Source organism: Entelurus aequoreus, linkage group LG14 (assembly GCF_033978785.1).
Source record: "Entelurus aequoreus isolate RoL-2023_Sb linkage group LG14, RoL_Eaeq_v1.1, whole genome shotgun sequence".
In the NCBI taxonomy this organism is placed as follows: Eukaryota; Metazoa; Chordata; class Actinopteri; order Syngnathiformes; family Syngnathidae; genus Entelurus; species Entelurus aequoreus.
In genome coordinates this window covers 12,335,783-12,357,111 of record NC_084744.1, presented here as the reverse complement: position 1 = coordinate 12,357,111, position 21,329 = coordinate 12,335,783, and the positions used below count along the sequence as shown (strand labels likewise).

Genomic DNA, 21,329 nt, shown 5'->3' with positions numbered 1-21,329 from the left:
TTTCACTTTTTCTAATTCATGTCATATACACTTTTAATAAGTTCTGTGTTTCATCCTCCAAAAGCTACAGTGGATAAAAAGTCTGCTGACAACTTGTGTCTCCGTCCTGAGTCGGGGAGGTCCGATACACCTAAGTCCAGCAGGCGCTCCAAACATCTTGTAGATGGACTGAGAAAAAGAGGGTATGACTGAGCCTTTTTAAAAAAAATTATTGGCCACCACATTAGGCACACAGATTCAGGCACAGATACTGTTCCACTCCAGCCCTGTAGGTGGCGGTAATGCATGTTACAAACATATTCACCTGTTACAACTGGACTGCCATTTTCATGGAAATGGGTAGTGTTCTGAATAACAGGCTTTTATGTGTTCATGGCAGGAGGATGAAGATGGACAAAGTCGGCAGCAGGCCTCTGAGGTCGGAGAACGGCTTCGACGGCCTCAACGTAAAGTCCGCCTCAGACGGTGACGCTCACAGCGTGCGAAGCGTTCACTCCGCTCCGAGTCAACACGCAAATAGGTGCGTGTTTCATTTACAATGTGTAAGAAAATCCAGAAGACGTTAAATAGGATACATACGTAAAATTATGACTTATTCAGATGACACATTTTATAATTTTTACTGCTATAGTTCTTTTTTTGTTTGCTAAAGTTAGCAACCCTTAAACCCCTATAGGGGTCTCTACCACCAGTATGTTTGTAGTTGTCATCTTCAAGCATGACTTTTGTGAATTATGAATTCTACTACTATGTTTTTTTTCCATTTTTCCATTTATTTTGCACCACTCAAAATTTGGCACCCCAGGTGACCAACCACTTTGGGCCTTCCAGGGGTCCTCTACCACCACACAGTTGTAGTTATTTTTGTATATGGTACTTATCATCTGAAAGTATGAATTCCACTACTATGTTTTTTTTTACTTTTACATTTTTTATTTTGCACCACCCAAAATTTAACACCCCAGGTGACCATCCACTTTGGGCCTTCCAGGGTTCCTCTACTACCATACAGTTTTAGTGTTGTTTTGTTTAGGGTTCTTGTCTACAATTACAACTTTTTCAAATGACGAATATTACTTGTTTTCTATTTGATTGATTGACACTTTTATTAGTAGGTTGCACAGTGAAGTACATATTCCGTACAATTGACCACTAAATGGTAACACCCGAATAAGTTTTTCAACTTGTTTAAGTCGGGGTCCACTTAAATTGATTAATGAAACAGATATATACTATCATATATACTATCATCATAATACAGTCATCACACAAGATAATCACATTGAATTATTTACATTATTTACAATCAGGGGTGTGGAGGGGGTGGGGGGTAGGATATGGACAGCAAGTAGTGGACATATAGAGAGAGAGAGAGAAAGAGAGCGAGAGAGAGAGAGAGAGAGAGAGATCAGAAGGCATAAGAAAAAGTATCTGCATTTGATTGTTTACATTTGATTATTAGCAATCCGGGGAGGGTGTTAGTTTAGGGTTGTAGCTGCCTGGAGGTGAACTTTTAGTGCGGTTTTGAAGGAGGATAGAGATGCCCTTTCTTTTATACCTGTTGGGAGCGCATTCCACATTGATGTGGCATAGAAAGAGAATGAGTTAAGACCTTTGTTAGTTCGGAATCTGGGTTTAACGTGGTTAGTGGAGCTCCCCCTGGTGTTGTGGTTATGGCGGTCATTTACGTTAAGGAAGTAGATTGACATGTACTTCGGTATCAGGGAGGTGTAGTGGATTTTATAGACTAGGCTCAGTGCAAGTTGTTTAACTCTGTCCTCCACCTTGAGCCAGCCCACTTTAGAGAAGTGGGTAGGAGTGAGGTGGGATCTGGGGTGGAGGTCTAGAAGTAACCTGACTAGCTTGTTCTGAGATGTTTGGAGTTTGGATTTGAGGGTTTTGGAGGTGCTAGGGTACCAGGAGGTGCATGCGTAATCGAAAAAGGGTTGAACGAGAGTTCCCGCCAGAATCCTCAAGGTGCTTTTGTTGACCAGAGAGGAGATTCTGTAGAGAAATCTCGTTCTACTACTCACTATTTGTTTCTTCTTTTAACCCCACACAGTATGATCTCTTTGATTTTGGATTTTCTATAATTCATTTGATTTACTTTGATAAAATTATGAATCCTACTATTTCTACTACTCCTATGATATTTTTTCACTTTTCTTTTTAAAATTAGGCACCCCCTAAATTTGGCACACTTGAGCTCTAAAGGGGTTCGCTACTACCAATTCAGTTCAAATTTGGGGGTTTTGTATACGGTACTAGTGTCTATCTAAAAATACACCTTTTTAGGATTAGGAAATATTCTACAATCTTTTTTTTTTTCTTTCGAAAAAAATTTTTTTGCACCACCCAAAAATTGTCACCCTGGGTGACCAAACCCTTTGTCTACTAGTTATTTTTATATTGGGTTCTAAAATTCTAACTTTTTAAAATGAGGAATACTATGATTTTTTTCTACTACTACTAATGTACTATGTTATTTTTTTCTCTTTTTACAATGATGCATACGCTAAATCTGACATCCCTTTGAGACCCCAATGGGTCCTACATTACAAATTCAGTTGTGTTTTTTTTTATGTGGTTCTTGTTGTCCATCATAAAGTATGACTTTTTTAAAATTATGAAACATTCTACAACGTTGTTTTTTTTTAATGTATTTTTTATTTTTGCACCTCACAAAATTTGGCACCAATAACTTCTACTTCCACGCAGTTGTATTATTTTTACATATGAAACTTAAACTACGGTAGGTTTTTTTTCCAGTTTTTTATTCTTATTTCCACCAACTGAAATTTTGGGCCCTGGGATGACAACTTGCTCCTGGTTTTTGGAGTTAGAAAAATTTTGAATAGTACTATTTTTCAAATTCATCTATCTTTTTTCTTCTTTTGAAATGTTTAACCCTTGAAATTTGGCCCCCAGGTTCACCACTCCTCTTGAACCCCCGACTAGTACCCCTAGACTACGCCCACAGTTGTAGAGATTGTTAAGCACAGTACTTGTTGCTTATATGACATTTTACAATTATAGATAGTGTATATTGTTTCTTCTTTTTATTATTTGCACGCTCAAAATCTGGCCCAAATTACGACGTCCCCTTTAGACTGGTACTGGCACAGCTAAGATAGTGAGTGCATTACCATCATGGTTGCATGTTCTAACCACTCGGGGTCTAATGTTAAACTCTTCGCTCAGCGGAAGCATGGCGGCTTTCAACTCCTACGGGACACCGACCGCACTAAACAACAACCGGCGTTCCCAAACTCCCGACAGATCTTCCACTTGCGGTAGCAACCGGCGGGTCAGGGTGAGCAAACACACACACACACACTGCTGGTTCATGTCATGTAAAACTGCTGCTTTTGTTGTGTTTGCAAGCAGCCTGATGGAGCTGAGAGCGTTTACAGCTTCCACTCCAGCAGCAGCGCACCTGAGAGTAAAACTGCAGGGAATGATGGGAAGAGCTCCGGTGCTCCCATTATTTCTGTGTCTAGAGCTTCAGTGTCATCAGGTTGGTTTTGTCCAATGAGATCCCAATCATAACACTCATATTGTTAAATGAATAGCCCTCTGACAGAGTGATCATTATTATCTTTAGTTAGTTCATGACACTTTTATGTCCTCCTGTGGCAGCTGCTGCCATTAAGCTTCTGACTATAAAGGAGGTTGTAAAGTCATCCCCACAGATGCTCCTATCACTTATACTTTATTTCAAATGTCTTCACGTACAGCTAATAAACATCTTTATCTGTTTCTCCTAAAAGATGAAAAAAAACATTGTGCATCCATTACCTATGATTAATTCTTGTTGTAAGAGTTTATTTTTGCTGGTGCATGAATCGTTAGTTCTCGCCCTTCTTCCCCGCACCAATCAGATCACAGTCGTTCAGAAATGGACCTGTCAGCCGCAGGTTCTGAAGCCAGCGATGATGCCTTCAGTTTCAGAAGCCGCTCTGTCCTCGGCCTCAATGACACAGTAAGTGGCTCACACAGCTACAGCTTATAGTCCTATAGTCTATATCAGGGGTCACCAACCTTTTTGAAAGCAAGAGCTACTTCTTGGGTAGTGATTAATGCGAAGGGCTACCAGTTTGATACACACTTAAATAAATTGCCAGAAATAGCCAATTTGCTCAATTTACCTTTAACTCTATGTTATTATTAATAATTAATGATATTTACACTTAATTGAACGGTTTAAAAGAGGAGAAAACACGAAAAAAATGACAATTAAATTTTGAAACATAGTTTATCTTCAATTTCGACTCTTTAAAATTCAAAATTCAACCGAAAAAAAGAAGAGAAAAACTAGCTAATTTGAATCTTTTTGAAAAAATTAAAAAAAGAATTTATGGAACATCATTAGTAATTTTTCCTGATTAAGATTAATTTTGGAATTTTGATGACATGTTTTAAATAGGTTAAAATCCAATCTACACTTTGTTAGAATATATAACAAATTGGACCAAGCTATATTTCTAACAAAGACAAAAGAAATTCAAAAGACTTTGAAATAAGATTTAAATTTGATTCTACAGATTTTCTAGATTTGACAGAATATTTGTTTTGAATTTTAATCATAATTAGTTTGAAGAAATATTTAACAAATATTCTTCGTCGAAAAAACAGAAGCTAAAATGAAGAATTAAATTAAAATGTATTTATTATTCTTTACAATAAAAAAAAAAATTTTTACTTGAACATTGATTTAAATTGTCAGGAAAGAAGAGGAAGGAATTTAAAAGGTAAAAAGGTATATGTGTTTAAAAATCCTAAAATCATTTTTAAGGTTGTATTTTTTTCTCTAAAATTGTCTTTCTGAAAGTTATAAGAAGCAAAATTTAAAAAAAATAATGAATTTATTTAAACAAGTGAAGACCAAGTCTTTAAAATATTTTCTTGGATTTTCAAATTCTATTTGAGTTTTGTCTCTCTTAGAATTAAAAATGTCGGGCCTAGCTTGCTAGTAAATAAATAACATTTAAAAAATAGAAGCAGCTCACTGGTAAGTGCTGCTATTTGAGCTATTTTTAGAACAGGCCAGCGGGCTACTCATCTGGTTCTTACGGGCTACCTGGTGCCCGCGGGCACCGCGTTGGTGACTCCTGGTCTATATAATATCCTTTATATAGAGTTGATTGGTTCCAGAGCCGACCGTGATAAGTGAATTTCCGCAAAGTAGGAATTCTTGTTCATCAATCAATCAATCCATCAAACTTCATCTAAAAAGCGCTTTTCATACATAAAAGAAATGCGACACAAAGTGCTTTACAAAGTTTTTATCACATAATAATTACTTATTATGTGATAATAACTCACACACATATGCAACTATATGAACAAATGAATGCAAGGCTGCGTACAGAAGAGGCATGTGAGTAAACACTATCACAGGAGCCATCTGCACCAGGAGCTCCTCAGACCATGGCCACCAGGACGCTGACACAAAGCGGCCACACAGCACGGCCGACAACCCCTGAGGCAGATGGCTCCTTCTAAGGAACGTTGGAAAGTAAAAATAATAACGCTTGTTAAATAGTAAGAACCATGAGTAGAGATAAAGGATACAATACAAGTAAGACGTGTGAAGATGAAAAATAATAATAAATAAATAAAAAAGATACAAATACAGTAAATATATAATAAATAAATAAAACTAAATATAATCTTGCATAACTAATGAGATAAAAAGTAAAATACGAATTACTTCAATAAAATATATTAATATTAGGTAAAAGCCTAATCAAAAAGGTCAGTATTAAGCTTTCATGGGTCTAAATCCAATATTTTTAGTTGGAGCACTGTTTACAACCTTCTACATCTATTGTTTTGACATTATGAGAGCCCTCCAGACATACACACTCAACATGGCAGAAGCTGCAGCCAGACTTACAGTGCTTGAGAGGTTCTGCCAAGAGGAGTGGGAGAAACTGCCCAAAGATATGTGTGCCAAGCTTGTAGCATCGTATTCAAAAAGACTTGAGGCTGTAATTGCTGCCAAAAGTGCATCAACAAAGTATTGAGCAAAGACTGTGGATACTAATGTACTGTACATGTGATTTAATTTTTAAAAAATTTGTAAGAAATGTGCACTACCAAAAAAACTTCACATTGTCATCATTGTGTGTAGAATTTTGAGGACAAAAATGAATTTATTCCATTTTGGAAAAAGGCTATATAACATAACAAAATGTGGAAAATGTGAAGCGCTGTGAATACTTTCCAGATGCGCTGCACTGTGTATGTATTAATTGTGGTAATTGTTTATGCTTTAAGATACTTTATTTAGGCCAAAAATTTTCTTAAATATATATATTTTTGAATAGTAATTGGCCTTAGGTCAACCCCGAAGCGGCAAGAAACCCTAATAGAACTTTTTGATAAACATATTTGGAAATAACACTATAATCATCTGTTACAACAATTCGTAAGATTTACCTCCCTGATACCGAAGTACATGTCAAACTACTTCCTTAACGTAAATGACCGCCATAACCACAACACCAGGGGGAGCTCCACTAACCACGTTAAACCCAGATTCCGAACTAACAAAGGTCTTAACTCATTCTCTTTCTATGCCACATCAATGTGGAATGCGCTCCCAACTGGTATAAAAGAAAGGGCATCTCTATCCTCCTTCAAAACCGCAATCAAAGTTCACCTCCAGGCAGCTACAACCCTAAACTAACACCCTCCCCGGATTGCTAATAATCAAATGTAAACAATCAAATGCAGATACTTTTTCTTTTTCTTATGCCTTCTGATCTCTCTCTCTCTCTCTCTCTCTCTCTCTCTCTCTCTCTCTCTCTCTCTCTCTCTCTCTCTCTCTCTCTCTCTCTCTCTCTCTCTGTCCACTACTTGATGTCCATATCCCCCCCCCCCCTCCACACCCCTGATTGTAAATAATGTAAATAATTCAATGTGATTATCTTGTGTGATGACTGTATTATGATGATAGTATATATGATAGTATATATCTGTATCATGAATCAATTTAAGTGGACCCCGACTTAAACAAGTTGAAAAACTTATTCGGGTGTTACCATTTAGTGGTCAATTGTACGGAATATGTACTTCACTGTGCAACCTACTAATAAAAGTCTCAATCAATCAATCAAAAAAACATTGGATTACGTTACAAGACCCCTTCACAACAAATTTGTATTATTCTCATTTCATTACATGAAAAGGTAGCGGCTTTTTAAAAAAATGTTTAGTTTTTTTTACCACCATGTATTTAATTTATTATTATCCCATTTTTTCCCACAATTGTTAACCCATAACACTAAAATAATAACACTTCAATGCATATCATTTTATTTCTTTATTAGGCTTGAACTGTTAAATATGAACCTCATCACTCATTTATTAACTAACTATTACTAGTAATGCTTTAGGATATTGTTTTAAAATTGTATTTAACAATGTTCAACCCTTGATATTATGCAAAATAAAAAACATATAATCATAATTATATTACGATTACATTATTTTTTTTAATTGTATTTATTTTTTGTTTATTTTTTTAAATGTGGACCATCCACTAATAATATATATTGCCTTATTAAATGTTAAAACGCATTGTACTATAATGCTATAATAACACAAGGTGTTTGGGGATTACAGCCAATATGTTCAGGGTCAAATCTTTTCCTCCCCCCTCCCCCCGTGGACTTCTTCCATTCACATCGTGATTTAGTCGACAACAACTGTGTGCTGCCTTGTTTGTTAAAGTTAATGCGCCCACGCACAGCGGCTGTGGCCAGCTCCCCCTTAGGGCCTGACATCTCGCTTCTCATTCAATGTGATGGCTATCGTCCTCAGGAGTTCTGTGACCAGGATGCGGAGGAAGACATCGACGCCCTGATGTCGGCTCACAGCCAGACGGCCGGCCACCGCCTCAACAACGCTGCGTCGATGGTAACCACCCTACCTCACTCGAACTTGCACTAAAACACACACGCCAATGTGACTGTGCAGAGCAAACATATATGCATGCTGGCTGGGTGTGTGCAAGCCAGCTGTTGGGTCTTGTCTTCTCAGGCGTGTGTGTGTGCGTGTGTGTGTGTGTGCGTGTGTGTGTTCTTGTATTTTTACCCTTCTTGAGACATCAACAAGGAAAAGTACCTTCCATATGAGGACCGGTGAACAAGTTAGGACATAAATCATGGTCCCAATAAGGAAAACCATTGCATCTGATAGAGAATGTCTCATTAGCACCCCTGGTGGTGAAATCTATCAAAATTAGGGTGGTCCCAAAAAGGAGGGATTTTTAAAAGTGCTCCTCCTCTGGTCAACATATGAAATAACAAGTGTGTGTAAACATTTGCACTGCTCCCCCTCTGGTCAACATATGTAATAACGAGTGTGTGTAAGAAATTGAAATGCGCCCCTTTTAGCCAAAATTAATAAAAAAATAAATAAATAAAAAATGTATATAGAGACATACTGTAATATTTTGAAGTAAATAATGAAGATTAAAAACCAATTACAAATAAAAAATAATAAATTAACGAAAAGCAGTCTTTATCTCACAATGTGTCAACTTTTTTCTAATAAAATTGGGAACAATTTCTCATATTCCTTCTGTTTCTGTATTATTACCAAATTTTCTCGTAAAATTGTTACTTTTTTATGTAAAATTATTACTTTTTAATGCAAAATGGTGACATTTGTCATATAAAATTCTGACTTTTATCACAATATTGCCAATGTTTTTGTTGTTCTTGTGAAATAGTGACATGATTTGAGTAAAATGATGACTTTTGTCATCATTTTGCCAAGTAAAATTCAGATTATTATTATAATGTTGCCAACATTTTTAAGTTTTCTTATAAAATTGTGACTTTTGTCGAGTAAAATTATGACTCTTTTCATAAAATTGCCAAAATTCTAAGCTTTTCTTGTAACATTGCGACTGTTATTGAATATAATTCCAACTTTTATCATGATATTGCACAAATTTTCAGTTTTTCATGTATAATTTTGACTTGCGTTGAGTAAAATTACGACTTTTATTATAATACTGCCAAAATTCTAAGTTTTTTGTGTGAAATTGTGACCTTTTTCTTGCGAAATTCCAACCCATGTTTCACAACAAGCTTTTTTATATTTACATAGTATGTAGATATTATTATGTTGTAAATACAAATCTTTATATATCTACAAATGGTGGTCCTGAAGAGGTAGGCATTTTTCGGAGGTCTCAAGAAGGTGACAAATACAAGAATGTGTGTGTGTGTGTGTGTGTGTGTGTGTGTGTGTGTGTGTGTGTGTGTGTGTGTGGACTGTGTAAATATGTAGTGAGCTTTAAGGCATCACGCGCTCTGCTGCTGCTGCACACTCTGGAGAACTAGCTTTATATTGTTGTTTTAATATGATATCATAAATGTGTATGAGAGTTATATACACCAAGTAACACATTTATTCAGGGTGCGTGTTGTGTGCAGGAGACACAAAATGAACACACGCAATATTCCTAAGGAGCATCTGAGCCAAACTGAAAAGTACTTTTAGGGATATTTAACTAAATTGTTTTCGGGGCCACATTTCCAGAAAACGACTTGTCCAGGGTGTACCCCACCTTCCGCCCGAATGCAGCTGAGATAGGCTCCAGCAACCCCCGCGACCCCGAAAGGGACAAGCGGTAGAAAATGGTTGGATGGATAGGCATTTCCAGAAAGCTTAGTACCGAGGGGCCTGACTTCTTCCTTTACTATCAGTCTTATTTTGTATATTCCGTAGTACAACCAAAATTCTCTAGAGTAGACATTTAATTTTGGTCTATTTTGTCCCAGTTTTTAGGGACCTTCTACAAAAAAGCGAGTCAAAGAGCGTCTCTATGACAGCACTGTAGTGTTGTCCCGATACCAATATTTTGGTACCGGTACCAAAATTATTTTGATACTTTTCGGTACTTTTCTAAATAAAGGGGACCACAAAAAAGTGCATTATTGGCTTTATTTTAACAAAAAATCTTACGGTACATTAAACATAAGTTTCTTATTGCAAGTTTGTCCTTAAATAAAACAGTGAACTTACAAGACAACTTGTCTTTTATTAGTAAATAAGCAAACAAAGACTCCTAATTTAGCTGCTGACGTATGCAGTAACATATTGTGTCATTTTCCATTCTATTATTTTGTCAAAATTATTAAGGACAAGTGGTAGAAAATGATTTATTAATCTACTTGTTCATTTACTGTTAATATCTGCTTACTTTCTCTTTTAACATGTTTTATCTACATAAAATGTAATAATCATTTATTCTTCTGTTGTTTGGATGCTTTACATTAGTGTTGAATGATACCACAAATTTGGGTATCAATCCGATACCAAGTCGTTACAGGATCATACATTGGTCATATTCAAAGTCATCATGTGTCCAGGGACATATTTCCTGAGTTTATAAACATAATATAAATTTAAAAAAACCAAAATAAGATTTTGTGATGCTAAAAAATATCGATGTAATCATAGTAGTATCGACTAGATACGTTCCTGTACTTGGTATCATTACAGTGGATGTTAGGTGTAAATCAACCAAAGGCGTTTGTTTACATTTTGATGCCGGTGAGCTACGGTGTGTAGTGAAGCATGTTTAGCTATTCCTCGTCCTGCAGGGATGATACTTGTAAGAAACTTACTTTAATTTGTCGCCAAGGAGACCAGGATTAGTGATTTAGAAGTAGCTTAAACACTGCCGACTGCGGCTGTACTAGCTAGCCATGTCTTAAAGCACCTCTTCCGGTGGGCGTTTCAGTGTTATAACTTCACCTTTATCGTCAGTTTTTAAGCCAAAATGTGTCCGTTGTCTCTTTTCTGTCTACACACTGTGTCTGCTTGTAAGTACTCTGTGATTGTGCGCTGCCGAACATGCTCGTCTGCTCGTAAACCAACAATGACACAACGTGACGATGACGGGGGGTTGGGGGATGGACCGGTACTATTCAGAGGCAGTATAGTACCGAATATGATTCATTAGTATTACGGTACTATACCAATACCGGTATACTGTACATCCCTACAGCACTGTAGTGTTTTTTAAGAATCTGCTGCAAAAATATGAACCTCTCACAGGTTTTTTTTAACTAAACTCGCGGGTCACTAGTTGAATAGCCCAAATAATGAAAAAGAGAGGACCTAAAACGGAACCTTGAGGAACACCACTAGTGTAACTAAAGAAGTTGAACAAATGACTACTGACTGCATCCGAAGTAAACAAGCTACAACAGCAGCTTACTTATGTAAATCACATTATTAAAAAAGGAGAGGACTTAAATGGGTGCCTTGAGGAACGCCTGAGTTATGTAAATCTTGATTTTGGATCCCAGTGTTCTATGTTTGTTAGCAAGGTTAGAATGCCAAAGTGAGGATCTGCCAATGTGTTTACAGTGGACCAAGTTCCTCTATGCAACAGGAGCACTCTAGTGTTTTTAGGGGGCTGGTATGATGTCATACCCGGGCTGTATTGGGCCCCCAGGCCGTATGTGGAATATCCGTAGTTTATATTTGATGGACAAACGTTATGTAAAGTTGCAATAATAAGTGGTAATATTACTAGAAAAAAGTAATCAAGTTACCAAAAAGGAGTATTAATGTTACAAGAAAAGGTATTATGAGAATACTACAGGACGAAAATAGCAATGTTGCGGGTTTTGTTACAAGAATAAAGTTCTAATATTACAACAAAATGTATAACTAAGGGAATAAAGTTGTACTATTCTGGGAATAAAGTAGTAAATTCATGATTTAAAGTTTTAAAAGTTGTGATGTTATGAGAAAATTGTTATGTTACAAAACTAAAAACATAGGAGTATATAAAAAAGTAGTAAAGTTAGGAGTAAAAATGCGGAAAGTTACGAGAAAAATTGTCATAATACAAGAGTAAAGTCATGACACTGCGGAAAAAAACATAATATTCAGATTAAATGTTGTAGCATAAAGTATACAATTGTAATAGGGAGAGAATTGAGTCACATTTGTTTTGTAAAAAGTTGAGAAAAATAGACTGAAATGATGTGAAAAGAGTTTTAACATAAAAAGTTGCATTGTTATGAGATATTAGTACTATTATGAGAAAATTATCTTACAAAAATTTAAAAAAAAGTAGCGGGGGAAAGAAAACAAGTTGTAAAGTTAGGAGAACCACAACAAAGTCCTAAAAAAAAAGGACTATTAAATGCAGCAATGTACATCCTGGATGAAAACCAACACTTGTCATCCAACCTGATGGAGCTTTAGAGGTGCTGCAAAAAGGAATGGGAAAAATGGAATGGGCGAAACTGCCCAAAAATACATTTGCAAAAGCTTTTAAAAATATATATTTTAATATCGTTATTTTGTGTTGTGTGTAGAATTTTGAGGACAAAAATGAATGTGGAAAATGTGGAAAAAGTGAAATACTTTCCGGATGCACTGTAGCATTATAATATTTTATAATATTATACATTATATTTTTATAATATTTGTAAGTGTATGAAATAAATGACTAGTGCCTTGAGAAGTGTAATGTAATCATGTAATGATGCAGGAAGTGGTCTTTAGCTGCTGATTTATTATTCCATGTTGATTTCATGGCCAGTTCCTGATGCGCCGCCTGATAATCGCCATGGCAACCCAGTGGGATGTAGATCCTGGCTGTATGATAGCGGAGGTCACTGCTGTTGCTGGTCTTGTGCTTCTTTTCCATCTCTTCCACTAACACGTCAAAAGGCCTCAGTTCTTCTTTTTTTTTCTTCTTCTTGTTTTTCCTTCCCCCCTCAAACCACTGCTAGCCTTCCACTCCTGCCTCAGAGAGGAGGTGGGGCTTCCTCAATGTCCCCGACTCGGACGCTGAGACAGTAAGTCGTCTCCCCCTCCACATTGTATTATATTAGCATCATATGGCATCATACATTAGTGCAGTAGTTTCGTATTATAGATCATATTCAGAGTCTCAATAGCACAATTTACAGTAGGCACCATACTAGAGGAGCTTTATCCAAAATGTTGATAATATTGTTCACTTTTGTTTAACTCTCCATGTTGATTATTTGGCGGTGTTGGATTATTACACTGGTGCCACAATAGAGTGTAAGAAAGACGTCCTAATGACAGAATAGAGAATTATAATATTAAAGTCATAATAGTACATAAAAAAAAGGCTGCAATTTTACACAAAAGTTGTCAAAAGTTTGAGAAATAGTGTTGTAATATTACAAGAAAAATCACAAATGTGCAAATGTTTTGAGAAAAAAAGTAATACTATTACAAGAAAGTAATATCGTTACTTACAAAAACGGAATATGTGAATAAAGTCTTAATTGTGAAAATAGAGTCATATTTATGAAAAGTCGTAAAATTATCAAATAATTTTGTACTGTTACGAGATTAAAGTTCTACTGTTACGAGAATGAAGTAGCTCCGTCCAAAAGAAGGCATAAAGTCACAAAGAAGTTGTGAATTTATGAGAATAAAGTCACAATGTTACCAGAAAAGTTGCAAGATTCTGCGAATAACAACGCAATGTGACGAGAAAAGTCACAAAGTTGTGAGAGAAAATTTGCAATGTTGTGAGAAAAAATGTGGGTTATGTGAATAAGGTCTGAGTTGTGCAAGACAATTATGAGAAATAAAGTCAAAATGCTACATAAAGTAATGAAAAGTTGTTATATTAACATAAGCTCTACTATGGCAAGAAAGAAGTACTGTAGTTTAGTTGTAACAAAGTCAGAAAGTTACAAAAAAGTCGTAAAGATTTGAGAATAAAATCGTAATATTACAAGAAAAGACTCAAAGTTATGGGAATATAGGACAAGATAAGTCATAAATTGTGAGAACAAATGTGTAATTGTGAGGAAAAATGTTGTAATATTGTAAAAAATTGTTAGTCGTGAGAATTAAGTCAAAATATTACGTACAAATCATAAAGTAAAAGCAAGTTGAACATAAGAAGACCTACAATTACCGGTAAACATTATACTTATACGAGATTGGAATTCTACTATTAAAGAAAATATATGTACTTTATTTGTAACGATTAAGTCGTTATGTCAGAAGAAGGAATCCGAATTGTTGCCACAAAAAGTCGAATTCTACAATTAAGTTCAAATATTACATAAAAATCATAAAGTAATGAAAAGTTGTTATATTAACATAAAAAGACGTACAGTTGCCAGTAAACGTTGTACTATTACGAGAATTAAGTCCTACTATTACAAGACAGAAGAAGTTCAGTTGTAAAAAAAAGTCATTAAGTTACTAAGAAGTCGTAAAGTTATGAGAATAAAGTCGCAATATTACAGGAAAAGTCTCAAAGTTATGAGAATAACATCGTAATATGACGAGAAAAGTCGCAAAGTTGTAAGAATACATTTACAATAAAAAGCAAAGTAGTATATCTGTAACGATAAAGTCGTAATGTCACGATAAGAAATTTAAATAGTTTTCTGAAAAAGTCGGAATGCCTGGAAGTGCAAAACACTTTTAATGAAGCAAATTACAACACATAAGCAAAAAAAAACAAAAAACACTTTGCAATTTCAGAAAGCAAATTAACAAAAGATTAAAGAGATTCTACTTTTAGAAAACACAAAAATTAAAGCCGAAACCGGGAAGAGAATGTCCCAAATGACAGATTGACAGCTAAGTCAGCCAATCGTTTTGTCCACATCCCGCGAGTCTTTACTTCCTCATCCGGGCTCTGTGGACATGAACTGAATGATTGCTTCATTTAGTTGTCAATTTGGGTTTTGGGGACATTCCCTTCCCGGTTTCTGAGATTGTGAATTTTTTCGGCTTTTGTTTTTGTGTTTTCTGAATTTATAAGTTGTTGTGTCTTTTCCTAATTTGTTTTCTGAAATTATAAGTTCATTGTTTCGTTTACCGTATTTTTCGGAGTATAATTCGCTCTGCACCGGCCCAAAATGCATAGTAAAGAAGGAAAAAAACATATATAAGTCGCACTGGAGTATAAGTCGCATTTTTTGGGGAAATTTATTTGATAAAACCCAACACCAAGAATAGACATTTGAAAGGCAATTTAAAATAAATAAAGAATAGTGAACAACAGGCTGAATAAGTGTACGTTATATGAGGCATAAATAACCAACTGAGAACGTGCCTGGTATGTTAACGTAACATATTATGGTAAGAGTCATTCAAATAACTATAACATATAGAAGATGCTATACGTTTACCAAACAATCTGTCACTCCTAATCGCTGAATCCCATGAAATCTTATACGTCTAGTCTCTTACGTGAATGAGCTAAATAATATTATTTGATATTTTACGGTAAGGTGTTAATAATTTCACATATTATAGTCCGAAAAATACGGTATGTGTTTTCTAAAATTAAATTTTATTTTATTTTTTTTTCTGAAATTGTAACATGTTTTGTCTTTTGTTTTTGTGTTTTCTTTCATTCTAATTTGTTTCATGAAATGTTACAGTGTTTTGTACTAAGTTCCAGAGAAACATTGCTGGAGTTGTAATATAACAACAACAAATGTGCGAAAATGAAGGCAAGGCAGTTTTATTCGTAGAGCACAATTTGTAGACAAGGCAAGTCAAAGCATATTACCGTAACAGAAAAGTTGTAACATATCCAAAAAACTTTACAATGTTGTACTGTTATGTCGTAACAATAAAGTCGTAGAGTTACGACAAGAAAAAAAGGACATAACAAGAAAAAGGCGTAAAGTTACAATGTTATAGGAATGACGTTTCAATGTTAAAAAATACTCCTGATCTTGGTGAAATAAGTGGAAATAGTACTGTTTCAGGAATAAAGTAAATCAAATTAAAAAAAAAAAATATATATATACAGTACAGGCCAAAAGTTTGGACACACCTTTTCATTTCAATGTGTTTTCTTTATTTCCATGACTATTTACATTGTAGATTGTCACTGAAGGCATCAAAACTATGACACCTGTGAAGTAAAGCTCTTGAAGCTCATCGAGAGAATGCCAGGAGTGTGCAAAACATTCATCAGAGCAAAGGGTGGCTATTTTGAAGAAACTAGAATATAAAACATGTTTTCAGTTACTTCACCTTTTTTTTTGTTAAGTACATAACTCCACATGTGTTCATTCATAGTCGTGATGCCTTCAGTGACAATCTACAATGTAAATAGTCATGAAAATAAAGAAAACACATTGAATGAGAAGGTGTGTCCAAACTTTTGGCCTGTACTTTATATAAAACTGATTAAAGTTAATATTAATTATATTTATTTAAATTCTCATGAAACATAAATTGTAATTGTAAAGTTACTAGAATAAAGAACTTGAAACCTTTTTTTGAAGCCTGTAAAAAGCTATCCCACATAAAAAGTCAAGTGAATTTACATTTGTTGTGTGCTAACAAGTGACTTTAATTGGCGTTGGGTGCATGGAGTTGTAGGCAAACCTCACCTAGCAACAAGGATGTCATCACCAGCCCACCTTTGACGTCCTCTCCCATCACCATTGACGTCTTTGTCTCTCTCAATCCTCAATTTCCCACATTGAAATGAATAAAGTATATCTCAATCTACTGTCTCCGCCCACTAGAGCAGCATCAGCAGCATGATGAGCATGTACAGCGAGACGGGTGACTATGGCAACGCCCGGGTGAGCGGCGAGATCCTGTTGAACATCAGCTACAGCTACAAGACGGGCGCTCTAAACGTGATGGTCAAAGAGTGCCACAACCTCGCTACGGGGGACGAGAGGAGGCAACGCACTGACGCGTGAGAAATACTGTACACGCCATCGCCATCACCCTGCAACACATGCAGTCAGGGCTAACAGCTCAACATCGTTCATGGTCATGCAAGTGTAAAAAGAAACTAACCACTTCTATAATCAAATTTAGTAAGAGTAAAACAGTATGATGTTTTATTAGTCATGTCATGCAAGTGTAAAAAGAAGTTAATCACTCCTATAATCAAATTTAAAAGGAGTAAAACAGTATGATTTTTCATTAGTCATGGTCATGCAAGTGTAAAAATAAGTTAACCACTCCCATAATACATAAGAGTATAACAGTATGATTTTTCATTATTCATGGTCATACAAGTGTCAAAATAAGTTAACCACTCCCATAATACATTTTGATATGAGTATAACAGTATGATTTTTCATTATTAATGGTCATACAAGTGTAAAAAGAAGTTAACCACTCCTATAATCAAATTGAATGAAAGTAAAACAGTATGATTTTTCATTAGTCATGGTCATACAAGTGTAAAAAGAAGTTAACCACTCCCATAATCAATTTTAATAAAAGTAAAACAGTATGATTTTTCATTAGTCATGGTCATGCAAGTGTAAAAACAAGTTAACCACTCCCATAATCAATTTTAATAAGAGTAAAACAGTATAATTTTTCATTAGTCATGGTCATACAAGTGTAAAAAGAAGTTAACCACTCCCATAATCAATTTTAACAACAGTAAAACGGTATGATTTTTCATTAGTCATGGTCATACAAGTGTAAAAAGAAGTTAACCACTCCCATAATCAATTTTAATAAAAGTAAAACAGTATGATTTTTCATTAGTCATGGTCATACAAGTGTAAAAACAAGTTAACCACTCCCATAATCAATTTTAATAAAAGTAAAACAGTATGATTTTTCATTAGTCATGGTCATACAAGTGTAAAAAGAAGTTAACCACTCCCATAATCAATTTTAATAAGAGTAAAACAGTATAATTTTTCATTAGTCATGGTCATACAAGTGTAAAAAGAAGTTAACCACTCCCATAATCAATTTTAACAACAGTAAAACGGTATGATTTTTCATTAGTCATGGTCATATAAGTGTAAAAAGAAGTTAACCACTCCCATAATCAATTTTAATAAAAGTAAATCAGTATGATTTTTCATTAGTCATGGTCATGCAAGTGTAAAAAGAAGTTAACCACTCCTATAATCAAATTGAATAAGAGTAAAACAATATGATTTTTCATTAGTCATGGTCATACAAGTGTAAAAAGAAGTTAACCACTTTTTAATCAATTTTAATAAGAGTAAAACAGTATGATTTTTCATTAGTCATGGTCATACAAGTGTAAAAAGAAGTTAACCACTCCTATAATCAATTTTAACAACAGTAAAACAGTATGATTTTTCATTAATCATGGTCATACAAGTGTAAAAAGAAGTTAACCACTCCCATAATCAATTTTAACAACAGTAAAACAGTATGATTTTTCATTAGTCATGGTCATACAAGTGTAAAAAGAAGTTAACCACTCCTATAATCAATTTTAACAACAGTAAAACGGTATGATTTTTCATTAGTCATGGTCATACAAGTGTAAAAAGAAGTTAACCACTCTTTAATAAATTTTAATAAGAGTAAAACAGTATGATTTTTCATTAGTCATGGTCATACAAGTGTAAAAAGAAGTTAACCACTCCCATAATCAATTTTAACAACAGTAAAACAGTATGATTTTTCATTAGTCATGGTCATACAAGTGTAAAAAGAAAGTAAATGACTGCTTTAATTACATTTAAAAAGAGTGAAACAGTATGATTTGTCATTAGTCATGGTCATACAAGTGTAAAAAGAAGTTAACCACTCTTTAATCAATTTTAATAAGAGTAAAACAGTATGATTTTTCATTAGTCATGGTCATACAAGTGTAAAAAGAAGTTAACCACTCCCATAATCAATTTTAACAACAGTAAAACAGTATGATTTTTCATTAGTCATGGTCATACAAGTGTAAAAAGAAAGTAAATGACTGCTTTAATTACATTTAAAAAGAGTGAAACAGTATGATTTTTCATTAGTCATGGTCATACAAGTGTAAAAAGAAGTTAACCACTCCCATAATCAATTTTAACAACAGTAAAACAGTATGATTTTTCATTAGTCATGGTCATACAAGTGTAAAAAGAAAGTAAATGACTGCTTTAATTACATTTAAAAAGAGTGAAACAGTATGATTTGTCATTATTAATCGTCATGAAAGTGTAAAAAGAAGTTAACCACTCCTACGCTGTAAAAAAAAATAAAAAAATCTGCATAATTTACGGTAAAATACCGGCAGCTGTGGTTGCCAGGAATTCACCGTAAAAAATACAGTCACGATGTATAGAACATTACGGAATGTTGATGTTGAGTCCGTTAATTTAACAGTTTATAACGGTCTTTGCTTACCGTAAATTGCTGTGAACAAAACTGATTTATTGTTAACCTGTTTACAAAAAAACCTACAGATTTTACGCTAAATTACTGTCTTGTCGCCAGAAATTCCCCGTAAAACAAATTAGGGCCAATTTTAGTGCTGCCAATCAGCCTATCCCCAGGTGCATGTCTTTGGAGGTTGGAGGAAGCCCCACCCACACAGTCATGGGGACAACATGCAATCTCCACAAAGAAAGACTCCCAAGCCCGGGAATTGAACCCAGGACCTTCTCACTGTGATACACAAGTGCTAACCGCTGCCCTGTCTCCAATATTGAGTATATTCAAAATGCCTGTGTTTCCGGGACATGTGAGGATTTTAACTTGAAAGTATTTGTACAACCTTTCACTGGACAACTCACAGCATGGCCTTCCGCAACATGTTCCTTCAAGTAAGCTATTCAAAAATATCTGTTAAATATCTGCTTGCAACCAGTTGTAACACTCTTAAACACACAACGTGGTTCATTTCCATGCAGTTTGCAATCATGATATAACCCCTCAATGTCGGAAACCACTTGCCACAAAAAAATACCAGAAAACATGTTAGCCAAAAGTTAACTAGGCTAACGCTTTAACACAAACCCCTAAAACAATTAAGATATGCTGTAAATTTCAAATGTACAATCGGCAAAGTCTTTAATTTTGTCAAAATAATAATACCGTCAATTTTAGAATATTTGCATGCTTGTGACATCAGAGTATTTGTGAAGACATTGTACAATTTTTCATTATTTTCACAGTAAAGTCGTGTGTATTATAACTATAGTCATTTAGGTTATCTACTGTTTGTTTGCAGGAATCTACTGCGTTTACTACTGTGCCATCAATTATTTTTGATTTGAACCTCTTTTACTGTTGCTATTTAACAATTGCTTACTGTAGTTTTACAGTCATGTTTACAGTGTATATTAAAACAGTACGATTTTTCATTATTCATGGTTAAGCAAGTGTAAAAAGAAGTTAACCACTCCTAGAATTACATTTAATAAGAGTAAAACAATCTTACCGTTCATTATTTAAGTTTAAAAATAAGTTAAATAGTGTTCAAATGGGGGAAATTCTGAATTTTCCAGACTGAATTTGAGACATTTTGAGTTTCCGTGGTATCAACAGTACTAGTTACAGGTTTTAACACACCTTATTCGATAGCATATGTGTGTCCAAACGTTAATTTGTGTGTGTGTCCAAATGTTAATGTGTGTGTGTGTGTGTGTGTGTGTGTGTGTGTTCGTGTTCTTGTATTTTTACCCTTCTTGAGACATCAACGAGTTAAAGTACCAATGATTGTCACACACACACTAGGTGTGGCGAAATTATTCTCTGCATTTGACCCATCACCCTTGATCACCCCCTGGGAGGTGAGGGGAGCAGTGAGCAGCAGCGGTGGCCGCGCCCAGGAATAATTTTTTGGTGATTTAACCCCCAATTCCAACCCTTGATGCCGAGTGCTCTTTGGTATGACTCGGCCGGGGTTTGAACTCACGACCTACCGATCTCAGGGCGGACGCTCTAACAAGGAAAAGTACCTTCCATATGAGGACCGGTGAACAAGTTAGGACCGAAATCATGGTCCCAATATGGAAAACCATTGCATCATAGAGAATGTCTCATTTGAAATCTATCAAAATTAGGGTGGTCACAAAAAGGAGGTATTTTTCAAATTGCAAAGTGCTCCCCCTCTGGCCAACATATGTAATAACAAGTGTGTGTAAGCAATTGAAATGTGCTCTAATTAAGTAAATAATGAAGATAAGAAACCAATTACAAACAAAAAAAATCAAAAACATTTTTTAACAAAAAGCAGTCTTTTTCTCACAATGTGTCGACTTTTTTCTTATAAAATTGGGAACAATTTCTCATATTCTTTCTGTTATATTGCAATATTTTCTCGTAAAAGTATTACTCTTTTATGTAAAATTATTACTTTTTAATGCAAAATGGTGACATTTGCCATATAAAATTCAGACTTTTATCACAATATTGTCAATTTGTTTGTTGTTCTTGTAAAATAGTGACATTGAGTAAAATCATGACTTTTTGTCATCATTTTGCCGAGTAAAATTTCAATTATTATAAGTTCTCTTCTAAAATTGTGACTTTTGTCGAGTAAAATTACGACTTCATAAAATTGCCAAAATGTAAAGCTTTTT

At 34.8% G+C, this 21,329-nt stretch overlaps 1 protein-coding gene across 5 annotated transcripts in view; it reads left to right on the top strand.

Moving 5' to 3' along the window:
- sytl5 (synaptotagmin-like 5) overlaps window positions 1-21,329 on the top strand; it is a 122,421-nt gene that overhangs the window by 84,490 nt on the left and 16,602 nt on the right. For 2 of the 5 annotated variants that reach the window (XM_062068941.1, XM_062068942.1), the window contains 8 exons: window positions 65-182; window positions 380-520; window positions 3,202-3,313; window positions 3,385-3,517; window positions 3,882-3,982; window positions 7,831-7,926; window positions 12,783-12,848; window positions 16,545-16,723. In XM_062068941.1, the coding sequence (XP_061924925.1) occupies window positions 65-182; window positions 380-520; window positions 3,202-3,313; window positions 3,385-3,517; window positions 3,882-3,982; window positions 7,831-7,926; window positions 12,783-12,848; window positions 16,545-16,723 (946 nt within the window). The remainder of the gene's footprint in view (window positions 1-64; window positions 183-379; window positions 521-3,201; window positions 3,314-3,384; window positions 3,518-3,881; window positions 3,983-7,830; window positions 7,927-12,782; window positions 12,849-16,544; window positions 16,724-21,329) is intronic. The other 3 variants (XM_062068944.1, XM_062068943.1, XM_062068945.1) reach the window with 3 other exon arrangements.